Raw genomic sequence first — 15,822 nt, 5'->3', positions numbered from 1 at the left:
CCCACAGCACCACATGCCAACCAGCCCTGCCCCCTGGTGGGCTGAGTTGGCCACACACACATTAAAAAAAAAAAAAAAAAGAAGTAAATCCCCTCTACCTTCTTTGTAAAATGTTATTTGTTTGTTTGTTTATTCATTTATTTATATTTTAGGGAAGGGTCTATAGGGTGTTCAGGACCTCACTACTAGATCGGACTCATAGCGATTCTCCTGTTTACAGCCTCCCGAGAGCTGGGATTACAGGTGTGCACCACCACACCCAGTCTCAATTGCTGTCTCAGTTTGCCCCAGGGGCGGGGCTGGTATGGCAGGCCCTGGGATTGAACTCCTGGCCTCTGCACCTGCTTGTAGGTGCTTTAATCCGCTGAGCTGTTTGGCTGGCTCTCCCCTCTACCTTTTTAAAAAAATTTCTCACCATTTATATTTTTTCATGTATTATTTAGAAAATTTCCAAGCCTCTGCCAGGTATGGTGGCACACACCTGTGATCCCAGGACTCAGGAGGCTGAAGCAGGAGAATTGCAAATTCAGAGCCAGCCAGGGCTACATAGTGAGTTTAAGGCCTTCCTGAACATAAGAGTGAGACTGTGTCAAAAAAAAAAAAAAAAAAAAAAAAAAAAAAAAAAGGAATTTTCAAACACAAGCAAGTATAGATCTCTCTTTTTGGTGTGTGTGATACTGGGATTGAACCTGGGGTTTTCACACTGAGCTCCATCCTCACCCCTTTATGCCTTTTTTTTTTTCCTTTATGCCTTAATTTGAGACAAAGTCATGCTAAGTCACTAAGTTGCCCACGCAGGGCTCGAACTTGTGATTCTCCTGACATAGCCTCCCAGATGCTGGGATTTACAGGTGTTTGCCACCATGCTTGGCTTTAGTTTTTTTTTTTTTTAAATTTATTAAAATTCTGTTGTTTTGTTTGGTACTGGGAATCAAACTCATGACCTTGAGCTGACAGGCAGGTGCTCGGCTGCTAAGCTCTATGCCTGGCTTTAGTTATTTTTTTTTTTAAACATGAAATAGACTGTATTTCCCCACTGGGCTTTGGTTTTGAGTTTCAGTTGTGAGTAAACAAATATGTCTGTGCTGGTTGGAGTTTTAGGAAACATACATGACATTCTAATCCTCAAAAAGCTTATATTCCCTAAAATAGGGGGGAAAATAGAGGTCAGGCTCAGCAGATGTTAAAAGAAGAAAGGTGTTAAAATGGGTAGGAGTTCCCAAAAGTAGAGAGGCTGGGAGGTGAGGACTGGGCTGTAGGAGCCAGGAGGCTGGAGGGCCAAGTATACAAGCAAGCGACGGGTGGGATTCGTCTTCCCAGCCCGGGAGGTCCTAGAGGGCTGGCACAGTGGAGCTTCCCGATCCTTGCTCCGTGGCTATCCGTGCTGTCTAATATTCCTGTCTCCCTTGTCCTATTTCTGCTGTAGGAGAACTACGAGCAGATGAAGGCACTGGTGGGTCAGCTCCGAGACCGCGTGGAGCAGGTCCGACGAGGTAAGCACACCCCTGTGGCTTCGCTGAGAGGTTACCAGCATGGCTGTGTGCTGACGCTTTGTGGTTTCCGGAAAGACTGGGAGCAAGAAGCCGTAACTCTTGAGTGTCTGCGTCGGCTGGAATGCAGGTGTTTACGGGGAAGGAATATGTCAGTGGGCAGTGGTTTCGAGACTCCCCCACAGGCGCTCGACCCCCACGGGTGCTCACGTTGCTTATGGAAACCCTGGCAGTGCTGCCCTGTGGCCGCCACATCCTGCATGCGTGGGCGTTACACATTACACCTGGTGCGGCGGGGACGAGCTCTGAGTCCCTGCTTCACTCCTGGGTAGAGAACGACGACAGGACAGTCCTTTGCTGCCAAGTACGAACTCGAGTCCTTTCCAGCCTTGGAGGGAGGAAGCCAAGGATGTGGAAGTGGGGGCAGCCGGTCGAGCTGTGGAAGTGGGGTCTCCGCTTCCAGATCATCCAAATTCAGTGCTTAACTACTGTTTTTTTAGGGGCTTATTTCAGAGCAGTATACTGAAAATTTTTCCTCTTAGAATAAAATATTTCAAGTTTATTAGTCATAATTAGACTGCCTACTAAATTAATTTCTAATGGATTTATTGCTGATTAAGTAAATGCAGTTTCCTTAAAACTTGGCAGATGGCCCACTTGCCTGCGTGGCTTTGCTTTCTTTTAGCTGTTATGCTGGGGCTGGACCTCGGGGCTTCATGCATGCTAGCAAGCACTGTGCCTCTGAGCTGCAGCCAGCCCCATTTCTTTTCTTTTTCTTCTTCCTCTTCCTCCTTTTGGTGTCCCTTTCTATGTTTCATGTTTTGTTTTTCTGAGGCAGGGTCTCCCAATGTAGTCTAAGATGGCCTTGAACTCACTACATCACCTTGACATGATCCTTTGTGTCAGCCCCCTGAGTGCTGGGGGTCACAGGCATGAGCCACCACGCCTCATTTATGTAATTTATTTTGAGATACTGTAAGTTATCCAGGGCAGGCTTGGAGTTTTTTCCAAAGGGACTTTTTGGATCTTTTTTTAAAAACTATTTTCTGGGCCGGGGAGATGGCTCAGTGGATTAAGCGCTTCCCTGAGAAGTGCAAGGGCCTGAGTTCAATCTCCAGTTCTGCAAAAAAAAAAACCTATTTTCTTTTTTGGTACCGGGAATCGAACTTTGGGCCTTGTGCTTCCTAGGCAGGTGCTGCACAGCTGAACTTGGATTTTTTATGTGGACACAAAAGGCACTCTTTTTCATGAAGAAATTGCATTAGAGGAACACCCCTGCCTAGTGTGACAATTGTGCTATACCATTATGGGACTATATGGCATTTTCACTGGGGAGGCCATGTAACTCAAAACTAAGGCTCCTACTTTCAAAATGAAGACTGAAAACTTTTTTTTTGAAAAAAAAAAATTCCAACTTTATTGTTGCTTTTTGCCATTTGGTAGCATTTTTACACATAGACTTCAATCTTTAGATTACCCTGGATTCAGTAGAAAAACCTTTTAAATTAAATTTTTGTATAATAGAAGCTTCTCAGCAGTCAAAATTTAACAATATACAAATATACATGCAAAATATACTTCTCCGAAAACACTTAACTTTGAACAAAGCACCGAACTACACAAATACAGAATGAAAACAGCATTTCAGCTCCACCAAAAGCAGTTATCACAAAAGGTGTGAAAGTGCTATGGCAGGTTTCAGAAAGTCTTCATCTTCATGTTTTAATAGTGACGGAGGTGAGTAGGATTGAGAGTGGGATCTGTACCCTCCATGACTGTAATAAGTAGGTGACTGCCTTCTGTATTGATCTCTGTCCTGAGCAGCTCTCCATCCACCTCCTCCTCTGTATGATCTGCTGTAGTAGTCCCAATCATCATCGCCATGGTCGTATCCTCTGTCATAGTAGTCCCGCCGGTGAGAACTGCCATGGGTAGGTCTCCCCATGTAAATTCCTGGTGTTGGGTATGGGATCTTTTTGTTTGTTATAGAGAAATCCACTCTGATTCTACGCCCATCAAGTTGCATTCCTTTCTTTATTTTTTTATTTTATTTATTTTTTTTTTTGTGGTGCCAGGGATTGAACTCAGGACCTTGCACATGCCAGGCAAGCGCTTATTCTGCTGAACTATCTCTCCAGCCCGATTTTCTCTTTCTTTTTTTGTATTTTTAGGGAAGGGTCTACAGGGTGTTCAGGGTCTCAGTACTAGATCAGACTCATAGTAGATCCGCCTGTTTATAGCCTCCCAAGAGCTGGGATTACAGGCACATACCACCACGCCCAGTCTCAGTTGCCATCTCATTGTGCCCCAGGGGTGGGTCTGGCAGGCCACAGTGAGGATCGAACCCCAGTCACTGCATAGTGCCTATGCAGATGCATTCCTCCACTGAGCTATTTGGCCAGCCCTTCAAGTTCCATTCCGTTGGCATGACTTTAAGTAGCTGAAGGTTTCATTAGACAAAGATAAATCATGGGCTAGAGTGAAAATAAACACTTAGCATCCATCCTTCTCTTCCCGGGTGCCACTTTCGCTGGCCGAGAGTGGGCTGTGGCTGGCCCTGGTTCTGGAGCTCTGGTCACAGGCTGAGCTCTGAGGTTTTCAGCAACTTTTGACCCAGGGCAGCCGGTGGGGTCACCTCCGCATCTCTTCAGTGACTGTCTTTGGCTGTCACTGTGTGAGTGATGTTAGGGGTGCTGAAGGTACTGGTGGGTGTCCCGACTGCTGTGAAGGGTGCTCAGCTTGGCCACTTGCTGATCCGAAGGTTCGGGGTCATGGTGCAGCCTTCACAGTGCCTCATTTTGCCTGTCACAGAAGTCATTTCTAAACTTATACTTTGACCTGGTCCAGAGGAAGACTGGGAGCTTGGCACTTCATACGGCATGTGGCGCGGTGCTGGTCACGTGCGGTGGCTGCTTGCTGGGCGGAGGGGCAGCAAGGCAGTATTTGTAGTATATGAGCTGTGGAAAAAATACTGAATAATTTCTGTACTGAACCCAGAACACGCATAATATGTCTGAGAATCAGGGATAGATTGATTTGTTTAAAAAACAATTTATTTTCTTCAGAAAATTGGTAGCTGGTGAGATGGGTGAATGATGTGAAAAATGAGCTGTTGAAGATAAATTGAACTTTTCTTTTTTCCTTGTGGTACTGGAGATTGAACCCTAGGCTTTTACACTGACCTATATCTCCAGTCCTTTATGTATTTTTTATTTTGCGACAGAGCCTTGCTAAGTTACTAGATTGCCCCGGCTGGGCTGGAACTTGCACTCCTCCGGCCTAAGCCTCCCAGAGTGCTGGGATCATAGATATTGCCACTGTGGCCAGCCACCATGAGCTATTGAAAAGTGCTATAATTTGGATTGAGTATTTTGTGTTTTTCTGGAATTAAGTTAGATGGATGCCTCATGTCATATTCATCCAACCTGGGGCTGGGGAAATAGCTCAGTGGTATAAGTGCCTGCCTGGCAAGCACAAGGTCCTGAGTTTGATCCCCAGTACCAAAAATAAATAAAAAACCAACCTGAAGTAACTGTTTTTCTCATAGGAGGCAGTGAAAAAGCCCGGGCGCTTCATACATCAAGAGGAAAACTGTTGCCTAGAGAAAGAATCGACAACCTTATCGACCCAGGGTTGGTACTGCTCCAAGTGCTACCTCAGTGTTCTCCATTCTGTGGTACTGATTATTAGATGGTGTTGTAGTTGTAGTTTTGAGTTCTGGTTGTTGTAAGATTAAAATAGCAGGGCCGGCAAGATAGCTCAGTGGATTAAGCGCCTGCTTTGGCAGGCTCAGGGACCAGGGTTTGATTCCCTGGTCCTGCATGCTGCTCTGGCCCCATCCCGAGGACATGCTGAGCTGGCAACTGAATGCCTGTAAATCCAGCATTGGGGAGGCTGAAAGCAAGAGGATCACTATGAGTGTGAGCTGTGGAGTGAGACCCTGGACCAAATACATAAATGAAAAAAAAAAAAGAAGAAGAAGATTGAAACAGCAGCTACATCCAGCATGCCTGCCTGTCAGGTGCTGTTTCAGGCACCAGGGTCACACAGTGAACAGAACAAAGACCTCCATCCTGCTGGAGTTTACACTGCAGCAAGGGAGGCCAGGAGGCAACATCTTCAGTTCCTTGGCATGTTGGAAGATGAAAAACGTTGTGGGGATAGAGGGGGTCGGCTAGGGCAAGGGAAAGGGTGAGGATGGCCTGTTGCCCTCCTAGGAGAGGCCTCACTGAGGGGGGACCTGTTAGCAGAGGTGGAAGAGAGCCCTGTAAATAAATGTTGCTGCAGAGCAAACGGCCAGTGGAAAGGCCCTGTGGTCCACGGGAGAAGGCCTGGGTACTCTGACTCTGCTCAGGCCGCAGCAGGGCAGTGCACTAGAGGGAGGCAGCGAGCAGAGATGACAGAGGACCTCGGGGCCTGTAAAAGAGGAATGGAGGCCGCTGTGGGGCTGTGAGCGGAGCTGTCTGTGGCTTGTCTGCCTCCACGGTCACCTGCTGTGTTGATGTTGATGATGGTGGTCCTGTGAGGTTCTAGTGCATAGTGCCTGCATAACTGTGGAGTTTGTGGAAGGGCAAAGTCACTGAACAACTCCATTCTCCAGGCCTTGCCTGTGGGGACTGATGGGCGACGAATGTGCTTTAGCAGAGACCGAGCTGGCTGGGGGTTGGGGGAGCTCCGAGAGCAGCTGGGTCGGGCAGTGGGGTCCAAGTGTTATGTGGATAGCTGGCCTGATGGGGTCTCCTGAAGGACTGGGTGGGGGTTTGAGGGGCACATGACTGCTCCACAAGTGTTTTCCCCTTGGAGTGGCCCCGCACTTCTGAGCTGGGTGCCATGCTGCCAGCGCTAGTGTCCCTGATGGCCTAGTAGTGTGCATATGTGTCTGAGGCACGTGCATGTTCTAAATGCTCAGTGGGTGATGCTAGCTGTGGAGCATTAGAGCCCTTTCCTTTCTCACGGTGTCTTGGATATAGACGGAACAGCAAGTTGGTGGTGAAGAGCTGGATCCCTGGCACCATGTTGCTTAGTAAAATCCCAGCTTCCATGGGTATGGTGGCATCGATTTGAAATCTCAGCACCCTGGGATTATAGGTAGGCTGAGACAAGAGGACAGCAAGGTTGGTTTGTTTTTTGGTACCAGGGATTGAATTTAGGACCTTGCACTTGCCAGGTAGATGCTTAGACCACTGAGCTATCTTCCCGGCCCTATTTGGTTTTTTGAGACAGGATCTCAGTAATCCTCTTGACGCAGCACTCCGCTATCCAGTGCTGGGATTACAGGTGTGGGCCACCACAACTGCCATGTTTGAATCCGCGGCATGTTTGAGTCCAGCCTGGGCATCTTAGTGAGACCTAGTCTTAAAATTAGAGAAGTGAAGGCCCTGGGTTCAGTCATCAGCACTGAAAGCAACAGTTCTAAGAAAGAATACGAGCCCTGCCTTACGAGTTGTGTTACCTTGTGCAAGTGACTTCATGTCCGTGCTTTGCTTCCCTCATCAGTGAGTGGCGGTTGGTAGGATCCGCCTCCTGAGGTGGTTCTGAGGCCCAGCGCGTTAGTTTTTAGGAAGCGCCTACAGGAGAGGAGAGCTGGCACAGGTAAGAGCCACATAGTGTTGGTTGTGTTTCTCTCTCTAGGATAATAAAACACATTTGTGTAGCACTTTACAATAAGTACCTGGCATTTTGTCCTGTGGATACGCTGTATAAATTCTCAAGACATTGGCATCCAATTTTGTTTAGTTTTATAGGTTTTGTGTACAATGTGCATATTTGAGATTTTGCCTCCTTTCAAACCCTTTCCCTTCCCTTATGTAACTGTTTAAGTGTGTGCATGTTTGGGAGGACTCTGGTTCTGATGCTCTCCTCTCCCCCCAGGTCTCCGTTTCTGGAGTTTTCCCAGTTTGCAGGATATCAGCTGTACGGTGAGGAGGACGTCCCTGCAGGCGGCATCATCACTGGCATTGGAAGGGTGTCAGGGTGCGTCTTCTCTTGTGCATACGCGAGGGTTGGAGTGAAGGCTGGGTGGGAGGCAGGTGTGCGGCATCCGTTCCTGCTCACGATGCTATTTGGGACCCACGTCTCCCCTGCAGCCTGCGCGAGACTCATCTGTGGAGCTTTTGTTTCTCTCCTGTTCTGTGGGTTAATGTCAGGGCTTTTCCCTGAACTGGAGCCCCAGCCTTTTAAAATTTTAAGATAGTTGCCATGTTGCTCAGGTTGGGCTTGAACTTGCAATCCTTCTGCCTTAGCCGCTGAGGGTGCTGGGATTACAGACATGGACCACTAGCTACATTCAGCTTCATTTGTGGAGTCTTTCAGACAAAAATCAAAAGGAAAAACCCTGGAAAGATCTCTGGGATCACATTCACAATTTTTTTTTTTTTTTTTTTTTAATTTATGTGTTTGGTACACGGTCTCACTATGCAGCTTGGACTTGTAGTTTTCCTCTTGTTTCGGCCTCCCCAGTGCTGGGATTACACAGGTGTGCGGTCATGCTCAGTCTCAGTGGCCGGTTTGGTGCACCCACTTGGACCGCTGAGCTGTCTCCCCGGCCTACATCCACGTCTTGGCACTGCTCAGCTCTCCCCGTGTGGGCCTGCCACGGAGATTGTTCTCTGGTCCCGCAGTTGATCTGTGCGCCTGCCAGGTGGGAGCCCTGTCTTAGAGCAGTGCCGAGGCTCCAGCTGTGGCCCCAGGCAGTGCCAGCCTCACCTGGGTGCTTGCTAGACAAGCATATTCTCAGGTCTGTTCCCCTTTCATACGTTTTCCATCTACTCTTTTCAAGTTTGCATCTCTGTGTCTTTAAGCAAGATAAATATTGTATTTTAGACTTTCTTTAGAAAAAAAAATTTTTGGCACCACCATGAAAGGTTGTTCTCTGCCATGTGCTGCTCTGCCTTGGGGCCAGATAAGTATGGAATGAAGCTTCTAGTAACTGTGAGCTAAATAAACCTTTCCTTCCTTAAAAAAAAAAAAAAAAAAAAAAAATTGGGAAAAGCAGATGGCAGTAACTGAAGAACTCTAAAACACAAAAATAAATGGCAGTACACTTGGCAAGTCTGTTTCCAGTTTTGCAAATTACTTTCCTAAAAGGAACTTTGAAAGTCTATTGTGAGGCAGCTCCTCCCCCTTTAGACTCTCTCCCTCCCTTTCTGTGTTATCATCTTGATTGTTGATAGCATATACCAGTAATCCCAGGACTCAGGAGGCTGAGGCAGGAAAAACACTACAAATTTGAGGCCATCATCTTGTTAGACCTTTTTGTCTGAAGAACCATTCTATCACTTACATAGTTAGTTTTTCACTACAAATACAGAACTGATGAGTATTTAAATTCATTTACTGTATGGTTTTATAAATTTGTTAAATTTGTAATCATTTTCATCCAGACATGATGGAACACCCCTATAATCCCAATACTCTGTGAGGCTGAGGCAGAAGGATTGCAAGTTCAAGCCCAGCCTGGGCAGTTTATTTTATTTTTATTTTTTTAAAATTTTATTTATTTGTGTGTGTGTGTGTGTGTGTGTGTGTGTGTGGCCATCTCAGCCCACCAGGGGGCGGGCTGGCTGGCATGTGGTGCTGAGGGATTGAACTGTGGTCCCTGGGCTTTGCTAAGCTTGTTTTAAGTAGGTGCTTTAGACCACTAAGCCATCTCACCAGCACAGCCTGGGCAGTTTAATGACTTAATGAAACCCTGTCTCAAAACAAAAGAGGAATGGGTGTATAACTTGGTGTGGAGGCCTTGCTTCAAATCCCAGTACCAGGCCCAGCCAAATAGCTCAGCAGATTAAAGCGCCTGCTTAGGCAGCTGCAGGGGCCAGGAATTTGATCCCCAGGGCCTGCTGTGCAGGCCCCGCCCCTGGGGCGCACTAGGATGGTGATTGAGACTGGGCATGGTGGCGCATGCCTGTAATCCCAGCTCTTGGGAGACTGTAAGCAGGAGGATCACTGTGAGTCCGATCTATGCAGTGAGACCCTGTAGACCCTGTCCTAAAAATACAAAAAACAAAAACAAACAAACAAAAAACCACAGCAAAAGACCCCCCAAAAAACAACCAAACAAAAACCCCAAATCCCAGTACCACCAAAACCAAACAAACATGCAAACAACAAAAAGGCGGCATTTTACATTGTAAAAATAAACTAAATCTTGGTTTATATCTTAAGATTCTGTATTACTGAGTGTCAGGAGTGATCTGTACTAGAGGTTAAAGGATTTTTTTGGGTACTATGAATCGAACTCAGGACCTCTTGCCAGGCAGGCACTGTGCTGAGCCCCTTAAGGGCATTTTGGAGTGTCTTGTGTCTTGTGATGAGCTGAAATTGTTCTGTGATTATGAAATCTCTATTTTCTTTCCAATGCCATTTCTGCCTTTCAGAGTAGAATGCATGATTGTTGCCAATGATGCCACTGTCAAAGGAGGCACCTACTACCCTGTGACTGTGAAAAAACACCTCCGGGCACAAGAAATTGCACTGCAGAACCGGCTCCCCTGCATCTACCTGGGTAAGCCTCAGAGCTGAGACATGGGCTCGCACCGTGTCCCAGTGCCTGCGTGGCATCGCCAGCACGTATTTCAGAAAGCTGCCGATTCTCCAACGATTAGAGAGGAAGTGCGTGTTCCTTGTTGCAGACTTTTTGGGGAGAAACTAAAACTGTGCGTGAAGCTGTTGTTGAGGAATGATCTCCACTAATATATTCACACGCAGCATTTTTTTTCTGTTCACATAGGTTTTTTCCTATATATATAATATATTATATTATATATATATATATATTTTTTTTTTTTCTGTTAACCATAGAGGGTTGAAGTTATTAAAAATGGACTACTAGTTATGAATCTCTTGAGTGTCCAGGAGAGTGTGTGAAATGCTGAAGCATTGCATCATTTGAGCAGATATTTAAAGTATGTCCGGTGAAAGTAAACCGTTGAAATGAGAATACATTTAAATCAGGAATGTTTCAATAAGAACCTGAAAGAGAATAGACAGGGCCCTGAGTTCAATTCTCAGTGCCGCAAAAAACAAACAAACAGACAAGTGGGTACACTGGTTTAGTCTTCTCAAACTCCAAGGTGTGCCATTCATTTATCTAAGCATCTGAACAGGTAGTGAGGCAGAGTTTTTCCCCCACGAAGGTGAATTTAACTGGCCCTATACAGTGTGAGATGCAGCAGCAGGTGACCCTAGCTACAGGCAGAGGCTGTGCTGGCCTCTCTGGGACACAGTGGGGAGGCTGGACGGCATCTTTGATCCAGTGAGCCCAGGGAGCTCAGTGTTAGTGACTCGGTGCAGAGCAATTCGAGGCTTCATGGTCGCAGGCAGTATCAACAGGTACAGGACTAGGTAGCTTTTTTTTTATTTGCTATATGTACTCAGCCATTCCATACATTATTTTTGTCATCCTGATAGCGGCTCTGTTGAATACCTTCTGTTGTTTTCTTCATTTCATGAGTAAAGAAACTGAAGTATAGAATGGCAGGACACACTTGCAATCATGCAGCTCTTTTCTTTTTTTGGTGGAGTAAGTCTTTATTATGAAAAAGCAATATGATTTAGGAAATGGGCACACAGCCTTCTTTATAAACGGCAAAGTGGATTTCTTAAAAATAATTTACAAAGGGCTCTTGAGTGGTGCTGCCTTTCCCTGCATGCCCACAGTGCCCTGTGCCAAGCGCCTGAATAGGCAGGCACCCGTGAGCTCAGGGTTGCACAACCTGGAGCCAGTGTCTCCTTTCCCTCCAGGGCCCTGGTGGGAGAACTGGGTCCCTAAGAACCTCTGCCATAGAAATATAGCTGGGATGCCTATAGAAGGCTCCCCAAAGGCTCTGCCTTCTCCTTGCAAATGAGGTGACCACAAGACTTGAGAGTAGCATGTGGTCCTAAGCCCAAGAGTCCCCTGAGGGAGTAAGATCAATTCCCCAAAGGTCCAAGGTCTCCCTGAGTCTCTCCCAGGCTGTGGCAGAGGTCACTGATGGACCCAGGTGTGGCTGAAGCGACGGTGAGTTCTGGGCCCCTTGGTGCTCAGGTCTTTGTTAGAAGCAGTTCAGGGCAGCTGATGCCTCTGGTTCTTCCTGCAGGCAGCTCCAGGGCAGGCGAAGTAGAAATCCTAGATGCGAGGGCTTGGTGGCCAGATAGGACTTGTTTTCTGCAGGGCCTGTCCTCAGTCGCAAATGAGGGTGATGGTCACGTCAGCATTGAATCATGCAGTTCTGAAGGACCAATTTCTGTTTTGCATTTGGCTGGCACTGTTCTGTTTTGGTTTTGCAGTACTGCAGGTGGAACCCAGGGCCTTCACACTGTGCCACTTACTTATAGCTCTGTTTTTTTAACTTTTAAGACAAGGTCTCATTCAGTCACTAAGATACCCAGACTGGGCCCCAACTTGTGACACTCTTGCCTCAACCTCCCAGGATGCTGGGATTGCGAGTGTGCATCTTCTGGCTTGGCTGGCACTCTTGCCCACCACTGCCATCTGCGGGAAGACCAGCGTGAGAAGGCAGTGTGTGATTTTATCTATCATGTGAATATTGTAGGTAGTTTCTGTACTGGTTTAGAAGAGAAAAGATACTTTTTTAGCTCAACTAGTTAAGACTTCACAGTGTCCCTTCACAGTGGCTTTTGCTGGTCCTCCAAGGAGAGAATCTTTTAAATATTCACATAGGATTTTGCACAGAAGTAGAAAGCCTGAGTTGTTTAGGGAGAATGAAGTCCCTGTGGTTGCACTGGGAAATTGGACAGACTCTAGAACTGTTTAGAGAATTAGGACAAGTTTTTTGTGAAAGTGATAAAAGAATTTTTAAAGAAAATGAAGATAGATATAAAGAAGACATTCAGTGAAAGGCCCTTTAGCCACTGTGAAATTTTTTGAGACCAGGATTGACTGTGTAGCTCAGGGCAGCCTTGAACTTACCATATACCCAGGCTGGCCTTGAACTCCACACGCTCCTCCTGCCTCAGTGTACTGTTGTTGCTGCATACCTAGAGCTGACTGTGCAGCGTGTTCTGTTCATCTAGAGGTTCTTTTCTTTTCTTCTTAGTTTTAAATCAAATTTTATTGGTACATTTCTTTTTTTGGGGGGGCGGAACCGGAGATTGAACTCAGGCCCCTGTGCTTGCCAGGGAAGTACTTATTCCACTGAGCCATCTCCCCGGCCCCTTGTTGGTACATTTCTGATACACATAATGTTCACATTCATCGTTGAGAATTTGATAAGCTTATTTTTTTCCCAGTCCCTACCCTCCCTCCCAGCACTCCTCCCCCTCCATTCGTAGAGATCCTTACTCCTCTCATTTTTCATGCAGTTGACTCAGGTGGCGCCAACTTACCTCGCCAAGCAGATGCGTTTCCAGATCGCGATCACTTTGGCCGCATCTTCTATAATCAAGCAATTATGTCTTCTAAAAATATTACACAGGTAACTCCTGATTCAGGAGGTGTGGTGCTTTTACTCTAGTGTCTTTGTGTGCTCCAGGGTAATTAAAAATAAAACAGTTCAATACAAAATTTAATCTTTTCCCACAAAATGTTACCTTACGCTTACCTTCAGTTAACACTTTTGTTAGTTATGGGAGCATTTCTATAAAGTAACAAAGTCTGTTTACTTAAGGAGAACAGCTTTTAAAAAATATCATTTGGTAATTTGTTTTTATAGTAGTATAGTGAAAAGTAATATAGGAGACACCATGCATATACTAACACGGGAGAATATGCACACACACACACACACACACACACACACACACACGGAGATACATACGAGATAAATTTGTGGTAGTATTGTTTATTACAGCAAATATTTTTTTTTTTTTTTTTGCGGAACCAGGGATTGAACTCAGGCCCTTGCGCTTGCCAGGGAGGCGCTTAGTCCACTGAGCCATCTTCCTGGCCCCTATTACAGCAAATATTAAAGAATAACCTAGTGTCCAATAATGGCCATTGATGGGACATTATTATTACTTTTTATCTGTTGAAACCAATGAACTAAAATTGCATCTGTCCACCTAAAGAAGCTTTGACTTAGGTGTCCTGGCACATGTCTATAATCCCAGCACTCAGGAAGCTGAGGCAGGAGGAGCACTTGGAGTTCAAGGTCAATCTGGGCATATAGTAAGTTCAGGGAAACCCTGAATTATACAGTCAATCCCTGTCTCAAAAAAATTTCACAGTGGCTAAATGGGCTTTCACTGAATATCTTCTTTTTATCTACTTTATTTTCATTTTTTTAAAAAAAATTCTATTTTTCTGATACTGGGGATTGAACTGAGGGCCTTGTGCATGCTAGACATGCACTCTACCACTGAGCTATATACATGCCTAAACCTGCCTGTGTTGGTCATGGTGGCTTTATTTTGTGACAGGGTCTTATGTAGTTGCCTAGACTGGTTTTGAATTTGCACTCCTCCCGCGTAATTGGGGTTACAGATGTGTACCACCATGCCTGCATCATACTTTCTTTCTTTTTTTTTTTTTGTTACAGGGTCTTGCTATGCAGTAGGACTCATAGTGATTTTTCTGTCTCAGCCTCCCAGTACTGGGATTACAGGCATGTGCTACCACTCCCAATTTTGGGGCTGGCATGGCATGTGGCACTAGGGATTGAACTCTGGACCTTGCACTTGCCAGGCAGGCGCTTATGCCCCTGAGCTATCTCCTCAGACACCTGCACCGTTCATTTGTTCTCTTTCTTCCCTCCTTCCTTCCTTCCTTCCTTCCTTCCTTCCTTTCTTTCTTTCTTTTTATTTTAGTACAGGATCTACAGGGTCTCACTACGTAGATTGCATTTGTAGTGATCCGCCTGTGTTTAGCCTCCCAAGAGCTGGGATTACAGGTGCACCACCATGCCCAGTCTCAATCTCCATCTCAGCGTGCCCTGGAGACAAGGCCTGCATGCCAGGGGATCGCTGAGCTATGGCCTGCCATACATTCAGTGTATTCATTATTTTTGAGTTAAATGTGTTTCTTTGCAGCATGTTGTTGGGTTTTGTTTCTTGCTCCACTCTGCTAGTCTGCTTCTTTTGATTGGTGAATTGGGGCCATTGACATTGATGGCCTTCACTAATATGTATTGGCTTATCTTTGTCATGTTGTTTTCCTGCTGTAGGATCCCCATGTTCCCCCTCTTTATTGCTTGCTCTGCTTGGCGGTTCTCCTCTGTTGTTGTTGAAGTTGTCATCTTTGTGTCTTTCTAAAATATCTGTCAGTACGCTTTGTAGAGTTGGTTTGGTTGTCATGAGTTTCTTCAGTTGTTCTTTGTCGTGGAAGTATCCTATCTCTCCATTAAATTAGATAGTTTTTCAAAGTTGTTTTCTTTCAGGACCTCAAATATCTTTCTCAAAGCTCTTCTTGATTTGATGGCCTGTGTTGAGAAATCTGCTGTGATTCTGATGGGCTTTCCATTATAGGCAATCTGCTTTTTCTCTCTAACAGCTTTTAATGTTCTGTTCTTTTGCTGAATTTCTGGGATCTTGATTATTATGTGTCTGGGTGAAGATTTATCTTGATTTTGGTTAACTGGAGTTTATATGCCTTACTTATCTGTATGTCAGCTTGTTTTCCCATGCTTGGGAACTTTTCTGCTACTATATCTGTAAACAGTCTTTTTATGTCATTTGTGTTAATTCTAGATGTTTCGTTAATACCTATTGGTCTTATATTGTTTTTCTTTGTATCATCTTGCAGCTGTTGTGTTGTTATTTCCTGGTTCCTTGTTATTTTTAAGAGAGCTTTCCTTTTTTTGTTTACTAGCTGCCATGCTATCTTCAAGGTGTGAAATTTTGTCTTCAGTTTTGTTCAAGTGGTTTTGCCAGCTTTCATTGGAATTCTTATTGTCCTGGATATCTGTTTGAATCTGTTTCATACATTCTAATTTTTTCCTGTATTCTTCATTCAATGTTTTCATCATTTTCCTATTTCTACTTTTTTATCTATGCTGCCTTCGATGTATTGTGCAATTCTTCCATGATTGTTGTCATTTCCTTTATTACCTAAGAGATTATTTCTGATTTTGTTTGCTCCATAACCTGATAGAGTTGTTTCTCTACTTCAGTTTCTATCATCTCAGAAATTTCAGGTATGTCACTTCCAAGTCTTCTATGACCTTGTGTCCTGGACTTGTGTTGGGTTGGGCTAGAGGTCTGAGATTGCCTTTTGTTCCTTCTTTTTGTCATGTTCGAGTCCCCAAGCTTCTCCCTGACTTTGCAGTGTTGCTAGGTAAGCAGGGTGTGGGTGAGCAAGGCTCTCAGGAGAGTGGGAGGGAAGGGTAGGCTCCCCAAGGCTCCTGCTGTGTGGGGCTCAAGGTAGAGGGAAGGGTAGGCTCCCCAAGGCTCCTGCTGT

The 15,822-nt window shown here is 45.4% G+C and overlaps 1 protein-coding gene across 1 annotated transcript in view; it reads left to right on the top strand.

Moving 5' to 3' along the window:
- Mccc2 (methylcrotonoyl-CoA carboxylase 2) overlaps nt 1–15,822 on the top strand; it is an 89,218-nt gene that overhangs the window by 10,722 nt on the left and 62,674 nt on the right. The window contains exons 2-6 of the mRNA XM_004623019.2: nt 1,427–1,493; nt 5,038–5,122; nt 7,362–7,463; nt 9,866–9,993; nt 12,792–12,904. Of these exons, the coding sequence (XP_004623076.1) occupies nt 1,427–1,493; nt 5,038–5,122; nt 7,362–7,463; nt 9,866–9,993; nt 12,792–12,904 (495 nt within the window). The remainder of the gene's footprint in view (nt 1–1,426; nt 1,494–5,037; nt 5,123–7,361; nt 7,464–9,865; nt 9,994–12,791; nt 12,905–15,822) is intronic.

The sequence above is a fragment of the Octodon degus genome, unplaced genomic scaffold, assembly GCF_000260255.1.
Source record: "Octodon degus isolate 3935 unplaced genomic scaffold, OctDeg1.0 scaffold00001, whole genome shotgun sequence".
Lineage (NCBI taxonomy): Eukaryota > Metazoa > Chordata > Mammalia > Rodentia > Octodontidae > Octodon > Octodon degus.
The sequence above is the reverse complement of the archived record's forward strand: the minus strand, read 5'-3'. Positions and strand labels throughout refer to the sequence as shown.